The following is a 23,298-nucleotide window of genomic DNA, read 5'->3' on the forward strand; positions in this document are numbered from 1 at the left end:
CTAGTACCGTTGACTGAAATAGTGGGTGGTTTTGGACACATTCCTCAGTTGTTTCTCTAGTCAAGAAGTTCTTGAGAAAAGTTGAAACTCAACATGAGGCACAGCGGGCCTGGAGTTGTATCTCAGAATTGATGTTAAGGGGAAATAAGACATTACCCAGCCAATGTGCAGTCTTGTCGTTAGCAGCTACGTCAGAGCTGAAAACACTGGAAGTTTGTCAAGATGAACACAGGGACCAAGAGTGTGTCGCTTCCTATGAGGAATTCAGTATTTCATGTACACCGTTTAATAAATCACATTTTATAGAAACAAGCTTGAATCCAGACTTTGTGTATAAAAACGACTTTCAGTTGGTCGGTAGCTTTTCTCACATTAATCTTTTAATGTACTCTTTTACTCTGAGCCATGTAAATCTTCACGAGTACTAAATATTGTGCTTGAACAATTTTCCTCGTACAAAACATGTTGCTGTAAGATTTTCATAAAATCCACGAAATCATTTCAATAACCTAACATTTCTGAATCAAGTTATCAATTCAAACCATCTGGACCCAAAAGAAATGATTCAGAATCAATTACAAATGACTAGTTGCCAGATCAGTGAATTATTCAAAACAAAGCCAGATTCAAAAAGGTCAATGTCAGGGTCACATTTAATTTCAAAACTTATCAAATAAAGTCATACAAATGTTAAGAATGGATAGTGGTAGTAAATGCACTTGGTACAAATTCATCAAGGGGCAGAAAAACAGTCATATTGTTGGGAGACGCTTACAGACTGCTCGGGTTCTGCTGAACTCCTGAAAGCACATTGGCAATAATAATAATAATAATAATAATAATTTCACTTTGTGCTCCTACCTGCTCAGAAGTTCTAAGTCTGTGATCTGGTGGTTTTAGCTAACATCGATTACCTTCATCTGCTTCTCAGTGTGCTTGTGGTGAGACCAGGGGGAAATGTTTTCAACCCGACAATAAAATGTCCGAAATACTCCACTTGAACAACACCGTTCGACTCTAAAACTGCACATCAACCATTGGGTTAAATCATTTTCATCATAACTAATTAAAAAAAAAACACATCTGATCATAGTTTGAATTAAAGAAATGTCCTTCGTCTTGTTTTTGATGTGCAGAGTTGTTTTAGGGTCAAACTTGAAATGAAAGCCCCTTGTAGCTCATGAGAATTCTTCATTCAGTTATAATTGCAAGATGTTTCACCAGCCAGCAGAGTCACAGTGAGTGCACAGAGCAGGGGAGCTTTTTGTGTGTGTCTGATGCAAATTAAATCTGAACCTGAGATCTGTCAGAGAGAAGGGTGCCAAGTCTTGAACCTCCTGATACAAGAGTGTGCACTAAATCTACTCTAAGCACACCGACAGCTCAGGTTTGTCACCAAATTAAAACAAAGGCTGGGCTTTGTGTGCATCTTAATGAGGCCACTAAATTGTTAGATTCACTAAAATACAAAACCCCAGACATCCTCAAATTGTTGGCTGCAAAATGACTTGACTGCAGTTTTAATACGTTTTTCTAAAACCAGCATTTTCAACTTCTCTGCATTTTACATTGAATCAAATGAACTGGACTTAAAAAGGGTGAACAGTGACCCCACCTTTTGTGCAACAACAACAAAAATACACAGGTCGGCAGGTATCGCTCTCCCCATGAAAATTAGATCAGGGAAAAATGATTAAAAAGAAAAAAATACATCTGTACAGTAATCTTTAACAAAGTCATGAAATACAGGATTTCTGGCTAACGCAGTCCTGTGTGTGAGACGCAGTCCTGTGTGTGAGACGTCGTCTGTGTGTGAGACGCAGTCCTGTGTGTGAGACGTCGTCATGTGTGTGAGACGCAGTCCTGTGTGTGAGACGTCGTCATGTGTGTGAGACGCCATGTGTGTGTTGTGTTTGTGTGCCTTGGCCGAACTGACGCCATGGCTTTTGTAGGTTTGAGTCTTGCTCCTGTGGATCTAAGCCTCATTACCACTGAGTTTTCACCCTGGTACATTTTGTCATTTGTGGACCCCCCCCCCCTTCGTCTCTCAACACATCATTTTCCTTCTTTATAGACCATTTTTTTCCCGACCGAATTGAAGAGTTCTGTGGCAGGGCGGCACTCACGGCTCAGCCAGTCAAGCTCTATCTGACGGCTCGTCCTGCTAGCCTGACTGGCTGCTGGAAATTCATACACTGGCTTCCTCTCTGTCTCTGGAGCTCATTGCTTTTGGTGTTGGAAGATGGAAGGGGAGAGTTCAGATCGAGGACACGTGAGGGCTCCTGTGGGGGGGGGAGGGGTAGTACCGCAGCTTCCTTGCTACTGTTGCTATAGCAACAGAGCAGAGTTGGAAGCCGCCTTGGCATCGATACGTCCACCGCAGGCTCTCTGGTCGGTACGTTTGGATGGAGGATGAGGAGAAAGTTGTTCAGGAAGAGGTCAGAACAGGGGGAGCAGAAGAAGTGTGAGAGGGGGGGGGGTGAGTTCAGAAAGGAGATTTTGGGATCTTCTACAGGAGTAAAAGGAAGAGGTAAAATCAACAGGCTGAAGAAACAGACTGATTTGTCTTTTTCTTTTCGAGAAAATAAGTTGTCCATCCCCTTCCGCGAGGGACAGAAGAGGAGCAGAGATGAGGAAGGGCAGGGTGAGGTGGGAGCTCGTCTTCGCCCGACTCCTCAGCGAGACGGACAGGTGGCACAGGCAGGCCAAGGACCAATGAGACGACCAGAGGAGGAGGAGGGGAGGGACTCTGTGTCCGTCCGCTACGACCAAACAGAGGAACGTTAGCCTTAAGAGCTCAGGCGGGGCCGCTTTCTTGGAGACTGCTCTTCTTCCTCCTCCTCCTCTTCTTCCTCTTCATCCTCATCATCTGGGTAGTCCACCAAACCAACCATAGCAGTCTGTAACACAGGGACACATCAGAAAGATTGCCATAAATGCCCACATAGAAAGCATAACAAAAATATAAGGGTTTTCGGCAGATGGCGTCTGTCACGATGATTCCTTCTCATGTGGACACAAGGAAAATAAATACTTCCGTTATTACCTTCACTACTGGTGTGGCAGGAAGAGCAACTGTTTTGACGGAGGAAGCTGGACTGTTGTTTGGAGTGACGGCCTGTGAGGCGGGGGGGGGGCTTACAGCAGCTTTCCCGTTATTGTTGGCACCATTAGCTCCGTTGGCAGCTCCTGAAGAAACAGAGTGTAAATATCTAACTGCAAAGGGCTGTGGCAATCAGGAAATGATACGGAGAAAAAGACCAGGGCAGCTTACCTTTTTTGGCTTCCATGTACTTTCCGTAGCTGTCGGCGAAGTCTTCCTCCATCCGGCTCTTCTCCACAGCCTCGCTTTCATCATCATCGTCGTCGTCGTTGAACAACAACTCCTCGTCCTCGTCCATCGACCGTGCATCTCTGCGATATCTACAGGGAAATAATAACTTCATTAAGCACAATATCTACTTTAATGCAGGGGTAGCAGTGGAACCTGGGAATACTCATTACTAGGGCCGGGACTTTAACGCGTTAATTAAGATTAATTAATTACACAAACATTAACGCGTTGAAAAAATTAACGCATTTTAATCGCACTTATTTTTGCCCTGCGGAACGTTTCTCACTGGATGAGTTTCAGGCGTACCGATTATACTGGAGCTGGAGCACCAACGTTCATGACTTCAGACAACAACAAACCACAGTGAACAATAGTCAAACATGAACGAAGAAGCTGATGAGACCGCTTTGGTTGGCCCCGTGGATGGGAAATTTTGTTTTAAAAACGGACGGATGGAAGCGTCGATAAGAGCACGGTTGTATGCAAATTATGCAAAAAGGAATTTGCATATCACCGCAGCACATCAAGCCTCAAGTATCACCTCAATGCAAAACATATAGCAGCTAGCGTGGAAGCTAGCGTGGACGTTAGCCCGACTCCGAGTACAAGGACCCACACCATAGTTGCCCTCAGAAATCGGGAGCATTTAAAAATGCAAAATTGGGGGGGGGGGGGTTGCTAGTGGATCGCCGGGCTGTTAGGTTATACATTAACATGCTTATTGTAGTTGTAAGTGCACTGCCTTGCGGCCTGTAGCCACCGTCCTTGATGCGAGCATATGTGTGGACTGGACCTGTATTTTTACAGGAAAGGAGTGAGCAGAAGAGTAGAGTAGTTGTCGATTCTTGTTCTGTTTTCTGTGAATGTCTGCCTCACCCTGCTAAGACTTTGAGTTGTGCGCGCTACTAAAGAGACGTGTTACCATGGAAACCAAACAATGGTTGTAGCTGTATTAAAGTTCCGAAGTGGTAAACAAGTCCTGAGTAAATCCTGATCTTTGTCAGAAATCGGGAGAAATATGACCCCGGGAGGAACCGGGAGAGGGCAAATGAAATCGGAGCTCCTCCCGCGAAAATCGGGTAGGGTTGACAAGTATGACCCACACCCACCCACACTCAACCAGATGACTGGTTTCTCAGGGCAAGATAAACTAAGTCCACGTCTGAAAAAAATAACCAGCTCACTGGATTGCACTCGACTGTAGACCACTTGGAGTGGTAGAAGATAAGGGGCTGCAAAAGGTACTACAGATTGCATCGTCTGACTCAACATATGAGCTGCCATGCAGAAAGACAGTGACTCAAAATAATCCAGCAGTTTTATGACAATGAAAAGGACGATAAAGAGAATTTTATTGGAGAAAGCACGGAATGGTGTTGGCCCCTGACGGGGATCATTGGTACTCGGTAAGCAATTCAAATGACCTCTGTGTGACGGCACACTTTATTGACATCTTCTCACTGTTCTCAAGTCAAATATTTATATGTGATTAAAAAATGCAATTAATTTCAATTAATTAATTACAAAACCTCTAATTTAATTAGCATTAATTTTTTGAATCGAGTCTCCGGCGCTCTCCTTCATTACACATTGTTCCATTTGCATTCTCTTATGCCACCTCTTCCACACAAAGGCTTTTTCCTTCCTTCTAGCTCCATGCTAGAGCTTTCTGGTAGGACACGGTTCTTTCGGCTTCAGCTTCGCCGCTCTGTTCACACCGCTCAGAGCAGCCGACTGGTGCTGCGTCATTCGTTCATCGTTTGCGTCATGACGTTAACCGTCTTGCGTGCCTGCTTCATAAAGCCAAACCGCGCGGAAACCCCTCACATCAACAACAACGACCGATTGTACTGAAGCCCTATCGTTGGTTAGGGTTTTGGCTCTATGTCGAATTACGAAAATGCCAAGAATATGGTGACGACTTTACTACCAACTTTTCTCCTCTTCTCTCGTTCAGTCGTTACATTGCACGCTTCTTTACAAATCATTCCATCAGATTCAACGACGAGATTTCCGTAGNNNTATTATTATTACTATTTTAAATGACCTTTAATATGTCTAACTATATTTAAAATGAGTTACCTTTTAGAGAAGTGATTATATTTGTATGCCAATATTTTCATATGGTAAAGTTTTCGTTTTGCACTTTTATTTTGATAGTAATAAGATCGGGAATCTTATTTTGAAGGAACTTTTACCGGTTAAATCGGTTTACTGATAAAGATTAAGCCCCAGAAAGCACATGGCTACTTAGCATGCAAAATGACGTCATTCTGCATGTTAAGTAGCCATGTGCTTTCGTGTTATCAGCTGAATCTTTATTTATTGATTAGATCACTTTACTCTGATGACAGCCTATATGTCTGAACTCGATCCTTAGAGTAATGTGTTACGGAGCCTTCTCTTCAATATTGTTTCCAAATAACTAGCATTTTGCGCTGCTCTTTTCCAATGTGGAAGCAGAATGTGTGAAAGCATACAGCACGATGCGGGGTGTGTCTCGAAACTGGAATAGCGGGGCCCAGTACGTGAACTCGCCTCAAAGGTGCACATCCCAGGATAGAGGACATCAGAGTCCAGAGAAAACTTGCTCGAGTCCAAGTCGGAGCGTCAATGTACAAGTCGAGTCCGAGTCATCGTGGGGGAAAAAATTCACGAGTCCAAGTCATCATGCGCGAGAATTCACGAGTCCAAGTCCCAGTCGCGTCAATCAGTGCGCGAATCCGATTCGAGTCATGAGTCCCGAAAATCGACACTCGAGTCCAGGACTAGTACTCCATCTCTGACATGACGTAATAAATAACAGCTTTTTAGTTTTATGTCATTATGAAGAGGTCAATTATTAATTGTAATCTAGTGGGTACAGGTCAAAGAAATGCAATGGTATAGGTCCCAGTTAACTCCGACATGCTTTGTCTGTTGGGTGGTTCTCTGTCGAGTTAAATTCCTCACCTGGACAGACCGGGTTGATCTTAGTTGATCCCTCCTGCAGATCTGAAAAGGCAACGACAAAGAACAACCAATCACATTCTCTGTTTATCTTACAGTCTGAAACATTTCAGTTTATGCAGGCCTCTGTCCCCAGCTCACCTTTTGAGATTTTGTCATGTGCCGTGTTGGCCAGCAGAGGAGCGGTGAGGACGTGCATGCAGTACTTGTAGAAGAAACTCAGAAACTCTGTCTTCTCCGTTTTCTAAAAGGAAAATGAAGAAGCTTTAATAAAGTGCTGTGAATGTTTTACTGTTGAAGGAAGGCTATGTAATTCACCAGCTGGCTACATATGATATAGATAAGATCCCTGCAATGCACAAAACATTTTATAGCCGTTCCATTGACATTCCTGCGTGCTGGTCCTGCTTACATTGGTGGAAGCGAGCATGTTCTCGGGGTCGATGAGCGTCCTGAGCAGACCCATGAGCTGGACAGCCCCCCCCAACTCTGGGTCAGAGTCACAAATCATCTGCTTGATCACCACATTTATCAGCAGGACATCCTGTACACCAAGGAAACACACAGAAAAATATAAAGTTAAGACAAATTCAGATTTTAAGAGATCTACTTTTTAAGAAACTTTGTGGATTCCCTAAACTATTCAAGGTGAACAACTTTAAAAAGGTCTCCTATTAAACTGTTTTTCATCAATATATTATAGGTCTCAGATATATACAAAACATGTCTCTGATTGGCTGAAACACCTAACAGATCATTGCAGAATCCCATAATCCCCTCTGTTATAAAAGCGCTGATTCTCTGTCTGTTACTTCAGATGAAAATAAGGAGCCCCTCCCCACGCCCCTCTCAGAGATATTTGGTTAAAAAGAACTCATGGTGCTCTAGGAGGATATTCAGGTGATAAGGTGGGGGGGGGGTTACCGTGATTGGCTAATGGTTACACAAGCCAAAACATCGTTATGACATCATAAAGTGGCCAAATCTGATCAGCTCATTTTCAGACAGGTTTTTATATAAATGGATCAGGAATATTTTTTCCTGAAACCTTGAGAATCTCTTTACACACATGGTTATGTATACAAGACAGGAAAAGTGGATTTTGCATAATAGGTGACCTTTACTGTATTTACATTGGAGGTATAAGGTGATCACAAACACCCAGGATGACATTTGATATTTAAAGGTCTCCTTGATTACTAAGTGCTCAGGAGGAGGACTGCTCTATTAATTTGTAAAGCTTCTTGCCATTTCCAGTTATATGGCACATGAATTGTATGTTAAATTGCTGCAGCACACAAATTGTAAGATGCATCCCTCAGTATACATCAAACAGTAACAACCAACTGGAGGATCAAACACAATGCAGATGTTCACCGTTCTTTTGTCACAACAATGATGTGATAGATATATTTATTTTTAAAGGAGAAATGATCACGGGCTGAACGAAAAACAATTCCCCGGCATCTAAAAAGGGCAAGATGTTTCAATGCTTACGTCGTCCGTCTGCTGAGGCTCCTGCATGACAAACTCTCTGACCATGGAGGGGCTGAATTCCACCAGGTAAGAGAAGATGTCTGTAGCTGCTGCCCTCACCTGCAGGTCGTCCATTCCCTGAACAGGAGGAATAAACGAGTTAAGAGCCGAACAAAGAGAGATATCAACACACTATAATTTTTCACGGTTGGACCATTCACAGACAAGAAAAAACAAAACAAGGGACTGTTTCATGAGCAGCCAATTCATGCAACGCCCAGAGTATAATGATAAGATTGATAGGCTTTGTTGTTCCTTTGGGAAATGTGTGTTGGACAGTAGTGCTTGCAGTATAAAATCTCAGCAAGACAACAAAAATATTCATCCAAGTACACATGCCAACATACCATGACTATTTCAAGAGCAGGTAAAATTCCTAGATTTGCCAGAGTTTTAAAGAAAGCATCTCTGTTTTGTGGCTGCAACGTCTGTGAAAAAGCGCAGAATTCCTTGACAAAGTTCACCTGAGGAGAAGAGAAAACACAGATTTAATGTTACACCAAGATTCGACAGATTCAAGGAAACTCTTGAAGGGCATTGACAAAAATACTGTCTTCAAGTATTGTTGCATTTGTGATAGTGTTCAACAGTGGAAGACATTCTGGTGTAAAACAGTCATCCTCCCTATTCCAGGGTGAGACACTTTAAAAGGATAAATAAATGACAACTGCTGAGCTATTAGAATGAATGATTTCCTATGTTACTGTCATTGAGAGGCTTAACTGTAGGAATGATATTGCCAATGTTGTTGTATTTTTGATAGACAAAGAGGTAACTCACATCAATATCATTATGGAAAACTGCAGAAATGTCGGTAAATATTTAACCCTTTTGAATGAAATGGCATGAAAGACAGCAATCTATATATTTAGAACAGTAAAACAGAGTACATTTAGCAAAGAATAGCAACATCACTTACAAGCTCTCTCCTTTTACTGTCCTCTGTGGCTTCATCTGTGAGCTGTGCAAACACCTCTGTAAGGAACTTCTCGTCCTCCTGTGGCACATGAAAAACGGGGTTCAGAAATCAAATACAAAGATGGACAAAATACGGGAAAATGTGTTCGTCATTTAGTGTGAGTCACAACATAAACTGGTGTGCTGTTCCGACGACACAGAGAACCTATTATTCTAATATACAATCATGTAGATATCCAACACCTGAATGTAGAAATGGACGGACAGTCATTTGGATGTACAGGTATCTTTTTGAAATAAACACATGCTTCACATAAGCTCCATATTAAAAATCCACTTACAATCAAGACAATGGACTCCCAACTCATTCACTGATTGACCTGACAAATTGTGTTTAAATTATTTTACATTTTTAATGTTTCAATCGTCATATTACATTTGATACTGTTTGAGCATGTATATGAAAATGTAGTAAGCAATTTAGCCAAAAGTATGAGCCATGTTATTCTTCAGAACCGCAGAGAGGGCAGGTTCTCTTGCACATGTTAAACAAATTTCAGTGGCAACTGATATTAAAACATTTACATATAAGAAAACACTCTGCATGCGGCAATGTTCAATGCAACCTTTTAAAATGCCAACGACATTCAGAAGTAAAAAAAAAAAACGTCCGACAACGCATGGTTAATATATTGTACTTTTAGAATAATAAAAAGTTACCTGGTTTTGATTATTACCTGCAACATACTGACAATCTCCACCTTGTTGAAGAAGATAAAGGAGGTGAGTGTGGACAGGAAGTTCTCCTCAAAAACAGAAGGCGTGGGCAGGATGATGTCCTGGATGTACTGCACCCGGTAGGTCTGGTGGATCTTCTGCCGCAGCTCAGAGTCCGTGATCGGGATCACTTCTTTAAACTTTGCCGTCTTGGTCAAGAATTCCCGGTGCCGTTTAGGCTGAACCAGCGCCGGGTCATACTCAAGGCATCCAACCACATCCATGATACAGTCATCAGAGAACATCACCTCGAATAGGGCCGCTTTATTAAGGAACAAGACACCCCGAACAATCTCATAGAGATGATGTAGGCCTTCCCTGTTGTCCAGGTCCTCGCATACTCTGAAGAGACCCAGGAGTTTCTTGATGTAGCCTTCGCTCATCAGGGCCAGGGCCAGTTTTTCCCTCCTGATGGGTGAAGAGAGGACAGATGTAACCAGGTCAGCGATCTCCTCCAGTCGGCTTAACTCGCAAGGAGGGAGCTCAACCAGGTGGCTCGTCTCTGGAATCTCCTCAAAGCGTTCCTCCTCAGACTCATCAATGGGGTCCTGGGTAATGTCCAGGGCAGGGTCCTTGCCTTGAACCTGGAAGATAACAAGTTGGTAGATATGAAGTTAGGTGTCAAACTAGAAGTTTCAATGTAGCGTTCGGAGCAGTGTCACTTAAATATCAGTTCTAGAAAATTGACAGTTTCACCCCTCCCGTTTGAGTACAACTTTTTTTTCTTTTTAAATGCATACTGTAACTTAAACTGGATGGTAATTACCTGGCAGATCTTCTCCCATATCTCATCACAGCCTGCCTTTTCCTGGAAACTTAGGGCAAGGTCATAATTGTCAGCTTCCGACCAGACAATCAGTGTGTCCTGAAGTAGGAGAGAGAAACATCGAACTGTGTACTATGAACTGCTCATCATATTCACAGGAAACACTGAAACATGGTTGCATGAACTCACATGATCAAAACACCCTTCCAGAGAGTGAGCCTTCACACGTTACAAACAAGTACTTTAAAGGCTTTTCATATCCTTTAGAAAAAAAGATAAATGAGATTGCTTTGTCTACAATCAGATCTATTCAAGTACTCAAATCAAGTAACAGTTTTCTGTTACAGATTCCTCTCCACACACTGAATGATAATATCAATAAAAAGTGTTCAAATACTGATGATGTTACCAGTCTATTGCTTGATACCTAGTGTAGACCCCAAGATACTGAATTGTCTGACAGATTGTCTGTGTTGCATCATTGTAGCAGTATTTGTTTAGCAACAAGTCTCAATGTTGAAATGATTACATTTTCACACTCCAAGTCTTAAATGACCCACTGTTTGCTACCTTCTGTAGCTGATCAAGATCATCTTTTCTTACCTGTTGTTTCTGATATGCAGTATTCGGGCTTATCTTCGACTCCAATAGTAGAGATCCTAAAACACAAAGACTTGGGTAACTTCATTTTCAAGCTGGTGCGAATGACCACAACAAAGATTACCACAGGATACCATGACTAATTCTCGAAGGTTAAAAACAATTAATCTGTCTTGAAGTTGGAGAGCTTGCGACGCTAGGTAGACAATGTACAAGGATGAATAAAACACTTTTTCCAAAGTTGAAACAAACATCAGAAAGGCTTTAACAACAGTTATCCTATTTAAGTGTTATTCATTTTATGCGTTGGTCTGTGGATGTACTCATAATGCTTTTCAATCCAAAGCATTTGTATCAAGTTAGTACATTTAAGACTAGACTTTGAAGGCCCCCCATGCTACAGATCATTTCGCCAGCTAAACCAAGGAGCTTGCTAGCAAAAGCGATTCAATAAATGGTTGCCTTTTCTTTGGGGTAAGTTCTTATACCAATTGTTCCAACAGTTAGAAACGTTACAAACGCTGAAAGAAATTGAAAGCAGCATTCCAAATAAGTTAATCAAGCACACAGTGAACAATTATGTCCGGAAAACAAGAAGTTAGCATGCTAATGTTAGCCCACATAACGTCAATGATGCTAAGCTAACTGAGAACTCACCGTCTGATTCGGCCCGAACTAATAATGATATTCCCTTTAGCCGTTCAACAAACGTAGAAGAAACGTGTCCGGTGCCCCGATCGTCCCACTGACGGTCTTCATTTAGCGTATATACTTTCACTCGCCGCCGAGTGTCCGACATGGTGAACCGAGTCGGAGCTAGCAGGCTAGCAGAATGCTAACAAGCTATCACCTCACCCCGTCTGGTGTTCTCTACCCTCGACCTGTTAACTTTGTTTCCACCCGCATGTTACACAACATGCACGTCTAAGTGAATTTCACAACAGGAGAGAAATGTATCAGTCGCTATTTTATAAACATATTCCGTTCACGGTGTGAAACAACTTAACGGGAGGCCTATTGTTAAACAGTAAAATTATCAGAGAACACAACAACTCTAACGGCCTTCTTGCTAACGTCCACAGACCGCCATCTTGTAATCCGATCTTGTGTTCTTTTTCTTCTTCGACGTCAATCAAGCGGTAACTGCCGCGCGGTCTCCTCCTCCAAGCGGAGTCAGCCAATAGCAGGCCGCGGCGCCGCCAGTTTAGAGCGACACCTAGCGGGCCAGAGGAGTAACGGCCGCAGCAATCACCAGCTTATCAGAACCAGAACCAGGCTAAAGCAAAGTGGTACTGTTAATATATTTTCATACTAAAACTTAAAGCATTTATCTTTCCCATTTCACATATTTATTTATTATTTCAATAAACGGTATTTTATTCCTGTACAGGGCCGTGGGAAGTAGGGGTGCTGAGGGTGCTGCAGCACCCCCTGGTGGAGGACAGGGGATCTGCACTTCCACAAGATTAAATACAAATATAATTTTTAAAAAAATGAATTTTCAGCCTTGACGTAACAACATTCATAATCAAGTAAAGATAACACCCTTTTCACCCCGGTTACATTTTCCATTTGCCCCGTACGATGGGCGCTTTAAGTGATGAAAGTGGGGGATGTTGGCTTATCAGGCGCCCGCAGCTCACAGCCAAAGTGAGAGAGATAGAGAGAGGGGGTGCACCTGTACCGGCGGGGAATGTTGTTAGCTTCTGCTGCGCTAACGGATATAAGAAGCTCTTTCTACAATAATGTGGAGGGAGAGTTCTGTCCTGTCAGACTGAGAGGCTCAGTGAGGTAAAGGACCCGGGCGCGCATCTGCTTTCACTCTTTATNTGTGAAGTCCACCCCCCAATTAAAACATGTTCAATGTTCATGCAATACTAAATAGTATACATTTGAAGCCTTTTTATATAAGCTGTCCACAATGTCAATATGTTTCTCTGTTTGTAGTGTCTTTTGTAGAGGTTTTTCATTGCCAGCTAAAATCTTGCCTATAGGGCAGCAAATTGGTCAAAACCAGCCCTGGTGTCATCCCCACAGCACCCCCCATTTGAAACATGTTCCCACGGCTATGTTCCTGTACAGTATTTCATTTTATATTCTGTTTTTAGCTCATCCTATTCTATTGTGCAGGTATAGCCTATACAGTCTACTTCTCTTGCAATGTTTTATTTCTATTTTGTTTGTTTTTGCACTATTTTTATTGTTTTATGTATTTTATATATTTATGTTGCATTGTTGAAGGAGCTTGGGTCTTAATATGTTCATTGCCATAACTACACTGTAGCTATACGACAATACACCGTTTGAATCCTAAACCTGTTAACATCTCTGTAGACAGAGAAATAGAGATCCTGAGATTCATGATTTGTATTGCCTATGCTCTTTAAATGTTGCACTTATGACATGAATAACTTAATTCATTCAACTTAATAAACATAGCAAAAGAAAGAAAAAAGCAGAAACAACTCAACCCAAGCATTATAAATAAAAATTAGAACAAGTAAAATTGAGATATGAACAAAACAAATACGTCACACATGTATATACATACAATTGACTCTATTTCACATCATTTTTTATGAATTTATTTAGGTTTCCTGCACTGGTAAGCCAAACAGACACAGAAGTTATTTCCATACCATCTCAGTTTATTAGTAAATATTTTTGAGCAGCCTAAATGGAAAAAAAAGAAATCATCATATCTTGTAACCAGTGTTTTACAATCTAAAACCTGGTTTATGTAGATTGGTCGCCCTGACCTTTTTCCTCTTTGGGAACAATATGTAGCACTTTGTGTGTTTCTTTGTTGGCATCTGAATGCTGGGATAGAGTAAAGTCTAGTTCTTTATTTCTTTGCAGTATTTCTTTGCTAGAAAAGGTTGTGAACTTGCCACTACAAAGCAACCAGAAATTGTCATTTAAAAACTGCTCATGTTTACTAGAAATGCAACACAACATTAAGAGAATATGTTTTTTTTTGTCCCCTTCTCCCACTTTCTTTGCTTTATTTGTCGATATCAGCCTAGGAGACCCTTTTGACACCACATATAGAAGTCTCATACCACAAGAGGCACTACTTTCACACGTGAATAAGAAATCCTTACATAGCAGTGTGTCTGTTGGGGGAAAGCAGGTAAAACAGAAAATAAAAACATAAGAAACCCCTCTACCTGCTCGATGCCGTCAGTTCTGGGGGTGCAAATCTGAAAACCATACACTATAGAAGTTGAAAATTAAAATGTAAAACATGTATATCTCTTGAAAATGTGTCTCATTAATATCCAAATGTCCGTTTGTGCTTATGGACTGAAGCACGATGAGAGCAGGACGGTGTATTTGTTGAGGTCCAGTTCACTCCAGTGCAGTTTATCACCCCTTACCCACCACAGCAGGGTTAACCTCTTTATATACAGCACTTGGTTCAGTTTGTGAATCGATCTGTCGCTCTTGGTCTGGTAGATTTCACCACAAAACTGTTTAATAGTTTCATCTATTCCATTTGAATCCACTTTGGTGGCAAAGTCAGAAGTTATCCCGTAGAGTTGGAGATTCACACATCGGTGCCGGTGGTTTGGTCGTTGTTCGGATTCATGGAGATGCTCTGTTTCTCACTTAGTGTTTTGACCAAAGTTGCAGCCGGAGACTGGAGCACCTTCCGTGAAAGTCTCATCCTGCCGTCTGTTGGGTCCCGTCCAAAGTATTTCACCTGTTAACATAAATCCAGTCAGAGACAATGGTCCCAGAATGTCAACACAAGAGGCTCATTTCAACAACACAGCCTGCAGTTATTGACACATACCTGTATCTGCTGCCCCACCTCTAAACCCAAAGCACTTGGATGTCTGATCTGAAAGTGGAAGATACAAAGATGTGTTCTGTAAGTTGTAACTTCATTCTCAAACAATCACAGAACCATAGACACAGGTAAACAGTATGCAGAGGGTCATTCACTGACCCGTTTTTGGTCCAGTTGTGAGTTGTGCAGCAGGACAGCACTCATGTTGGGATAAAGTTTCACCATCACTCCAATGTCCCTGAAACAAAGAAGAAAACATGAGCATTTTGAATGATTTCTATTGAGACCTTGAATACATTTCTCATAGATGCCTGTTTGAACTGAAGTCATCCTTTATGTTAAACATCACCATTTATTCATTTACCTTATCTCAATGATGGTGGCCGTGTAGATAGCACCAAACTCCAGCTGCTGTTCTTGCTGCAACACAATACGGAAAACAAGTATATTCAAAATGTGTTTACATACACATGCATCAGCCTCATGGTGTCACTCATGTTCAGCCCTGTGATATGGTGCTGTAAGTACTTTTTGGTATGCCTATAAAACATAATTATTTCTTGAGTTTGCAGCATTTGAAAAAGGTCCCTAAGAGATGTGGACAGACTCACATCATCTTTGCAGATGTCACCGATTAAGTCTTGGGCTTCATTCATGGCTCCTGGTGTTGGAGCGAACACAGAGAAAGTCTCCTCATCCACCTGACTTATTGTCACACCTTCAAAAGAGAAAAACAAACAAATGTTTTCCGGTTAAACATTTTGATTAGCATTTATAATGGGTTGCAAGCAAAACAAAAAGGGAAAACTAATGTTTGGTTAGTGCCGTATTTCATTCCCAAAGATGTTCTGTTTGGTGCTCTGATTCAGCTTAATATACATTTTCAATTGTTTGTTACCTGTTTGAGCTTGTAGCCTGCGGAGGTTGTAGCCCCCTGGACCAACAAAGTGTGCTCGTTTGGAAACAGGCACCCGGACTTTTTCTGAAGACAGATTAAACACACACCAAACACATCAGCTGCCAGAACAGATTACAATTTGGTTGCATAAACATTCCTCGTTGTTAATGGTAACTAAAATGTTGTATAAATCTTTGAACACAAGACTTACCAACAACAGGTCCGTTCTCTTTCCTTGACTCTCTTGGCTTTGCTATGCTTTTGTTCATGATACCCAGGATTTCCCTCTTTGCCACTGGAAATAAGAATAAATCAAAGGCCATCAAGCAACCCAAAATATGTCCACACTTTATTTGTTGTGTTAAATGTTCAGCTTACCTGTGGCCTGTTGGATGGCCTCCATGACCAACTTCAGAGGCAAACCTGGGATCTTCACGTCCGCCTGGAGGTTAAATAAAAGTGTGTTAAGGAGTGTAAAATATAGGCCTAAGGGTATAGAGAGGCGAAGTCCCTCCCTTTCCGGGGGACCCCCATGGGACCTTATTTCGGAAAAAGTATGTATTGAAGTCAATGGCGAGAGAAAGATTATCTTTCTATCCCGTTTGAATTGTGTCACGAATTGCACATATGATGTTTGTCAATTTAAAAGATAATTTTGCAAGTCAAAAAAATAAAAATGTGTCGTAAAACTGTGAAGTAACACTTTGTTTTGTGTGAAACCGCTCAATGAACTACATCTCCCGTCTCGCACCACACACCAAGACGGCCGTCACGTTGGCACATTTCACTTCTTTCTTTCAGAATGAGGTGAAAAGTATTAAAAGAGGTGAAAATCACTACAAGTCTGGGCATGTTGAGAGCTGTACATACACACAAGGGGAGTTAGTCGGTTCCGTAAGAGCCAGCATGCGGGACCGGGATTCGTAGTCTTTCTAGTTGCGTATTTTTCAGTCTTATATTTCAACAGTTTTACGACAAACTGTGACTTTTTTTACATGGAAATTATTGTTGAAGATTGACTAACATCATGTGTAATTCGTGGCACAATTCAAACGGGATCAAAAGATAATCTTTTTCTGCGCATTGACTTCAATACATAATCTTTCCGAAATAAGGTCCCATGGGTCGGAAGTAGATGGGCGGGACTTCGCCTCTCTATAATAAGTATTTGGAGTAACACAACTGAAGACAATCTTATAATATCCCCATATCACACAATTGACTTTAGGGGGCTTTATGATTACTACAGGATATGACACTTTCCACCCATGGGACCTTAATTTGGATGCCCCAAGAGTTGAAGTATCTTGTTATAAATAATAAAGTATAAGTATTTACAAGCAAATCTTCAATTAGAGCTATAAAACATGCTGACGTGCCTTATTTGTTTCTCAATGCCCCAAAGTATAATTACACATCACCTAAAATGGGCTAGGTGAAATATTTATATGAAAAACTAGTTAGGGTTTAGTTTTCTTCTCAGTTACAGAGTAAGCCAGAAGCCTTGGTTAAGCCACTCTCTCCGAATCATCAGACACAGTACCTGTAAAGCAGTGATGCCTTTGTTTGTGCCCGCCAACTTGAAGTCCATGTCTCCAAGGTAATCCTCTATTCCCTGTTTAGAGAACAATGATTAGCTCATATTCAACACTCTTTCCTTCACTTGGTAGTTGGTTACACATTGTTGGTCACACAGTGGCTACAGTTGTACTGAACATAATGTACCAGAATATCCGTCAGTAATCTGTAGTCTTGGATCTCAGTGGGTTTCTCTGGGTTGGCCGTAGAGATGAGGCCGACTGCCACACCTGCCACAGCAGAAGAGATGGGCACACCTGGGAGACACACATTTAGACATTTCCTTTTTTTTAAATTTCTTTTTTTACACACAATTACATTTAAAAGTGAATAGAAATACTTAAGCAAGACCTAATCTTGCTATACCATCCTTCCTATCCATCTTTAAATTTGCTTTGAATTACAAAATAAGACGCTATCAAAAATAATAATGCATTGTTTTTTAAATATTGTGTCTGTTAAAAGAGATACTAGCTTCATTACTGCAATGGACGAATACTGATATTAGAAATAAATAGCATTTATTACATGCACATTGATAAATACATAGTTACTATAGTACTTTGATTATAATATGGTATTATATTGTTATATTATATACAACCTAAACTACATCCTAGGTCAAAGTTCATCTTTATTGGGTACCTGATGCATTTAAGGTAAATAATAAATATGAACAATTTTATAACAGAGATAACTATTGTATTCCCGCTGCAGTACCTGCATCCATTAGAGCAAGGCTGCCTCCACAAGCTGAAGCCATTGAGGAGGATCCTGGGAGGAAAGGAAGAGAAAGTGGTGTAAATATGGAGAGCAAGTAATAAAATGCCAACATTGTAATCCATGGTCCCTGTCTGTGGAATCCGGCCACATTATGAACATAGAATATCCTGTGGTGTTTTTACCATTTGACTCCATCACCTCAGCTGTGACCCGTATAGTAAAAGGGAAGTCTTTGGGAATAATCGGCCTCAAGGCTTTCTCAGCCAGAGCCCCTGGGAATACACAAACATGATAATACAAATATAAATACGTACAAATACTAATAATGAGCGGTTAGCAGATGTTGAATACAAGTCGAAATGATAACACGAACCATGTCCAAGCTCTCTCCTGTTGGTTCCTCCCATCCTTCCAACTTCATTGGTTGCATATGGAGGGAACTGCAAATAAACGTAATGTTGATTTTAAGTTCACCTTGAAAAACTAAAAGATAGATAATCATATAAATAATCAAACAGTAACATTTACATGTCTTAAAAAATGAAAACTGGATTTAACTCACCTCATAATGAAGCATGAAGTTTTTGGATTTGATGCCACTGCAAAGAGAAATTGGGTTAAATGGTCTTTTCATATATGTATAATGATTTATATTAGACTGTGGGTAATTTAGGCTGCCATATTGGACATAAACCTGTGTTCTGTCAGTCTGAGATATAGACAGATATTTAATGTGCTTTAAAATAAGGGCCAGGACTATCTGCAATGTCCTGATAATAGGATGAATGCGCTGTTTCGTTGTAATATGTTTACCTCAAAGCTGTGGTGATAATATCTGCTTTGATACTGGATTCCAGGGAATCAAACGTGACGCTGCACAGCACCTATAAAAAAGAAATAGAGGACGAGGACTGAGACTTTGTATTCCTTAAAGACAAAAGCTAAACAGTATAACATTACATTTCATAACAAAAACCCATCAATAATCAGACTTAGTGTTCTTTTTCGTAAAACAAAAAGTATCTTATTGTACCGTATGAACAAACTCCCTCTTACCTGTGTTTGTCCTCTCTGGAACAGCGCTGAGCCATGCAGCGGTTTGAAGAGGTCCACTTCGCAAGAGATGTCCCTTAAAGCAGTCAACTCTCTCCCATCACATCTAAAACATATGAAATATATTTTAAACTCAAGTTACAAAGGCAAATCATTTGTCATGAGAATTAACAGTATTCTACCTGTGGACAGTGCTTACCTCTTGTACTCATGTAGTATTAAATTGCGGAAGACTTCTTTGGACACCGTGTTGAAGGATTCCATAACTTCGAAGAAATCAGCCTCGGGGAATTTTTCTACACAAAAGGAGACATCAATAGACACAATTCAGCTGACAGATAGGACAATACGTTAAGTTACATTTAAGAAATATAAACATGTATTTATGTGAAGGGGTTTGCAGCAATATTGACTCATTAGAATTGTTTTCCATGTAACATAAATACTGAAAGTGATTTACCTTTAAGCTCCATTTCAGTTTCTAGTCGAACTTTGTTGATTGCTTCATCTCTTGAAATCTAAAACAAGATGAAGAGATTATTAGTGTCACCAATCAAAGCAAGATAATCTTCTGATAAACATAAACATTGTCTTATCAAAGAGAAGAGAAACGTCAATGAGTGAAGGTGCTTTAAAAAACACCTTAATTCACAGGAAACCCACTATAATGGTAAAAGAGGCTAACAAACAAACTTTAAGTCAACATTGTCAGACTTACCTTATCGTGGGAGTAATCAGTGAAAACAGCATAAATCCTTTTGGAGGCTAATCTGCAAGGAAGAAAAGGAAGAACATTAAGTTACGTCTACAACTAACCCGTATCTTTCCACCGACCAGTCAAGTGGCTGTATAAACCAGTTTTTAAATGTCTGTCCAAAATGTCATCATTTGTGTGAACTTTTCAAAATTAGCAAATAATTTTTTAAGTTACAGTGAAAACAATGTCTCTGACCATGGCTATTGCAGGCGTGGAGGCAAAACAACATGAATCAATTTGAAAAGAAATCTATTTAGAAAAAAACTAAACTCAGATAGTGCTTCATCAAGAACTACAGGTAAACCCATTACTGAATAATGTCTGAGTTTGTTTAGGCGACAGACGGTTCATTTCAGGAAGACACGCCTGAATGTTGTCATGTTTAGTTCTGTAATTGATATCTAAATCCAGTCCTGGTGCTCCTTCACTTCACTCTGGAATAACGGTGAACTAGTCTTACTGTCGAACGCGCTCCACCATGGCAGCCGGGGCGGAGAAGATCTTCACCGGCGTGCGCTTAATGACCTTCTGTTCTCGCGCCAGCTGCTGGATGGCCAGTACGATCTGGTTGGTGTGTTTGACTCCAACCTTCACCGCATGGCAGAAGTCCTGCTGCAGAATGTTCTCTGCAGACGCCTCAATCATCACTGATGGACAGAGAGGCACATTATAGAAAGGACATGTGTTTAAGATGTAAAATATGTTCATTTGGCACAGACACATCCTACATGATATTGTGAGTGAAGAAAATACATTTGGGTCATAAGTGTCAAACTGCAATTAAATGTCCCTTTCAATCATTAGAAAATGTAATAAAACCAAGATAATGAGTATTATCACAAACATCAAATACACACAACAAGGTGTAAAACACTTTGATTTAAAGGCGTGGTAATACATTACTAACATTCTCTGATAGTCTCTAATAAAGTTTTGGTTATTAGAACGTAAGATATCAGATTTATATTGCACATTGATAATTTGCACATATGTCTTAATGTATACACATCCTATTTGAGATATTAATAAACAATTAATAAAGTTTAAATGTTATTACACCATCAATCACAATAACTGCTGCTATATAAACAGGAAAGTAAGGCTACTTGCCTTGACACCTACACTTTAAAACTTATTTTAGTAAATGAACATCTGATGGGTCATTTGGCATTTGATAACTTACCCACTTGACTGCTGGGAGCTCCAGCCACAATCAGGTTCAGAGTGCTGGAATTCATCTCCTTCCGTGTGGGGTTGATCAGCATCTCTCCATCAATCATGCCAACACGCACAGCACCTGAGAAAACACAAACACACAGGAGGACCCAAACTAGTTTGAGTGTACAATAATTCAAGAGAAATAGAAATTGAACAGACAAGCAGGATTTAAAGTAAATACATCAGAATATGTGTAAATAGGTTTAAATCTGTTGCGAGTTGCTCACCTATGGGTCCATTCCAGGGGATGTCGGACAAGGCCAGAGCAGCGGACGCTTTGATGAAAGAAGATTATGTTTTAGCTAATGATATAGGAAACTATGATCTGTGAAAAAACAGGTTAAACTGAGATTTAACTCACCTGCATTAATAGCCAGCACATCTGGATCATTGACTCCATCAACTGCCAGCAGGTTGCAAACAACCTTCAGGAGACATACAAGTTACAAAAGTTGGAGACACATTGAAGAATACTTCAGCCACAAATTAACATTTGTTAATCAATGAATCACCCTGTGTTACCTTAAATTGTGGAAAAACACTTTTTTCTCTCACATGGTTCAAAACTAAAAAACGTTTCAATTTTTTTTAAATTCTTTATTCACAGTGAAAGCAATGTGAGAAAAAGCTTACTTCAAGAATTCAAGTAAAAATGGTGTGCTTGATAGATAAACAAAAGGTCATTTTAATAGTGAAGAATATTTTCAATATCACCAAGTTCAAAAAGCAAATAAGGACAAAACCACTTAATTATGAAAACAATTTCCAACTGAACTGACCTGAGTATCATAAAAGTAACCAGCAGGGAACAGCGGTCGAATCGCTCTGTCTGAGGAACAGAAATATGGTTAGTCAAAGCACTCAGTTTTAAGTAAAATATCAGAAACACACATATAGGAAAAAGGCAGAAAAAGACACATTCTTATCAACTCACCTATGAGTCTGCTGGTGAGGATCTCATTGTCCGTGATGCCCAGCTCTCGCCTCAAATGGTTAGTCGGGATTCTACCTGCAGCAGCTGCTTTCTGTCTGTAGTCCACCTGTCAATCAAAGAGGACATTCATTGAGAGATATTATCTTATTCTATACTGAGGTCACCTGTCTTATAAATCATAATTTAGAGTTTCTAATTCTGGTGCAATGGATAACACTTTCTATATATTAAATAATAGTTTTACCAAAATGAGAAGATGATACAAGACAAGACTGAGCGAGTGTGAAACAATCTACCCAATCACCGTCTGAATTCAAAGACAGGTTGACACTTTACTGTGATGTTAGAAAACGTACCACAAGAGGCATGAACTGAGATGGAGATGGTTTGGTTTTGCTCACAGCCGTCACCATGACAGAGGTTTCTCCCAGCTTAAAAAAGAAAGAAAAGAAAGAGTTTAGTAAAAGCATATACTTAAAAAATGAAAGTTCACACCAAGCATCACACTTTATTTTTTCAATAAGATTGAGAAACAAAAGGAGGGGATACAAGGGAATGAGAAACCTAAGAAGATCCACACAGCAGGCCTCATTTTTTATAGGACGGACATCATTTGGATGGTGTGTATGTACAGTATCATTAAAGATGTCAGAAACACAAAGTGCAACTATACGAAGAATATTAATCAGAGGCAGAGTGTTGAAACTTCCAACTGTGGACATTATTGTCTTTACCTTGACTACAGCAGATCCATCAGCAAATCTAGCAAACCTCCCAGAAGAGATCTCAAGTTTCCTACAGAAACAACAAGACCACAACACATCAACATGTATCAGATACTGAAACCACTGTCATATTTACAGACATGTAGGGTGACATGAATAATGTAAGTCTCTATTCTGGATACCAAAACATACCCGGTGTTCTGGGTCTGGTTTAAAGCTTTATGATTACATGTTATGATAGCAAAGCAACCGATACACTTTCACAGAGGCTACATAATTAATTAATTAGCTAGAAGTACACATCATGTATTGCTCCTTTAACAGTTATTGGGAGAAAAATAAATCCTGGAAAGTCAACTCACTTCTCCCCAAGGTCCACTACCAGTCTTCGTGTATTTGCATTGCTGCTGTAAACACTTTGGTGACATAAACGGACATGAAGTCGGGCAAACGAGTGCCCCAAACTCAGCAAATACCTCATATTTTACAGAAGAAGAGAACACAAAACAGAGTAAAGTATCTGGTTGTCAGTGAATGGCGTTACTGTTCAGATGTACGCATGGGGGCTTCCATGTTAGTTTGTCACATGTACGGAATGACGTCACGGGTACGCGTCTCCTGATTGGACAAGCTGAGGTGAGTGTGTCACATAACATTTGACCGTCAACCGTACGGTAGACAGTACACAACAGTTCCGCTTTCCGTTAAATCTGAAATACAACGGTAGCTAGCATGT

The 23,298-nt window shown here is 40.4% G+C and overlaps 2 protein-coding genes across 2 annotated transcripts; both read right to left on the reverse strand.

The window, feature by feature from the left end:
- Positions 1-286: 286 nt before the first annotated feature.
- On the reverse strand, positions 287-11,990 carry LOC104957366 (serine/threonine-protein phosphatase 4 regulatory subunit 3). Its single transcript, XM_010784991.1, has 14 exons — positions 11,538-11,990; positions 10,884-10,939; positions 10,281-10,379; positions 9,475-10,098; positions 8,739-8,816; positions 8,167-8,283; positions 7,781-7,897; positions 6,696-6,827; positions 6,425-6,527; positions 6,242-6,328; positions 4,082-4,127; positions 3,275-3,423; positions 3,047-3,189; positions 287-2,900 (listed from the first exon to the last, which is right to left on the reverse strand). The coding sequence occupies exons 1-14, from the start codon at positions 11,677-11,679 to the stop codon at positions 2,790-2,792; spliced, it is 2,004 nt and encodes a 667-aa protein (XP_010783293.1). The 5' UTR covers positions 11,680-11,990; the 3' UTR covers positions 287-2,789.
- Positions 11,991-13,448: 1,458 nt separating this feature from the next.
- pnpt1 (polyribonucleotide nucleotidyltransferase 1) lies at positions 13,449-23,128 on the reverse strand. The gene is made up of 28 exons (XM_010784990.1): positions 22,925-23,128; positions 22,572-22,632; positions 22,194-22,268; positions 21,838-21,943; positions 21,683-21,732; positions 21,265-21,328; positions 21,131-21,178; positions 20,869-20,982; positions 20,146-20,332; positions 19,647-19,698; positions 19,389-19,446; positions 19,128-19,224; positions 18,932-19,034; positions 18,689-18,759; positions 18,438-18,474; positions 18,249-18,315; positions 18,058-18,147; positions 17,873-17,926; positions 17,300-17,409; positions 17,118-17,189; positions 15,953-16,016; positions 15,786-15,869; positions 15,575-15,658; positions 15,288-15,394; positions 15,041-15,096; positions 14,836-14,914; positions 14,680-14,727; positions 13,449-14,586 (listed from the first exon to the last, which is right to left on the reverse strand). The coding sequence occupies exons 1-28, from the start codon at positions 23,041-23,043 to the stop codon at positions 14,431-14,433; spliced, it is 2,313 nt and encodes a 770-aa protein (XP_010783292.1). The 5' UTR covers positions 23,044-23,128; the 3' UTR covers positions 13,449-14,430.
- Between the last annotated feature and the right edge of the window lie 170 nt (positions 23,129-23,298).

Source organism: Notothenia coriiceps, unplaced genomic scaffold, assembly GCF_000735185.1.
Source record: "Notothenia coriiceps isolate Sejong01 unplaced genomic scaffold, NC01 NC01_scaffold00026881, whole genome shotgun sequence".
In the NCBI taxonomy this organism is placed as follows: Eukaryota; Metazoa; Chordata; class Actinopteri; order Perciformes; family Nototheniidae; genus Notothenia; species Notothenia coriiceps.

What these genes read in the sequence shown, in the direction of transcription:
- LOC104957366 (XM_010784991.1), bottom strand. Translation starts at nt 11,679, where the DNA reads ATGTCGGACACTCGGCGGCGAGTGAAAGTATATACGCTAAATGAAGAC. An exon ending in CTGCTCTTGAAATAGTCATG is followed by an intron (nt 7,898 to 8,166) that starts GTATGTTGGCAT and finishes CCTCCTGTTCAG; the next exon opens with GGAATGGACGACCTGCAGGT. An exon ending in ACATGACAAAATCTCAAAAG is followed by an intron (nt 6,329 to 6,424) that starts GTGAGCTGGGGA and finishes TTGCCTTTTCAG; the next exon opens with ATCTGCAGGAGGGATCAACT.
- pnpt1 (XM_010784990.1), bottom strand. Translation starts at nt 23,043, where the DNA reads ATGAGGTATTTGCTGAGTTTGGGGCACTCGTTTGCCCGACTTCATGTC. An exon ending in ATGGATCTGCTGTAGTCAAG is followed by an intron (nt 22,269 to 22,571) that starts GTAAAGACAATA and finishes TTCTTTTTTAAG; the next exon opens with CTGGGAGAAACCTCTGTCAT. An exon ending in AAGGCATCACTGCTTTACAG is followed by an intron (nt 16,017 to 17,117) that starts GTACTGTGTCTG and finishes TTTAACCTCCAG; the next exon opens with GCGGACGTGAAGATCCCAGG.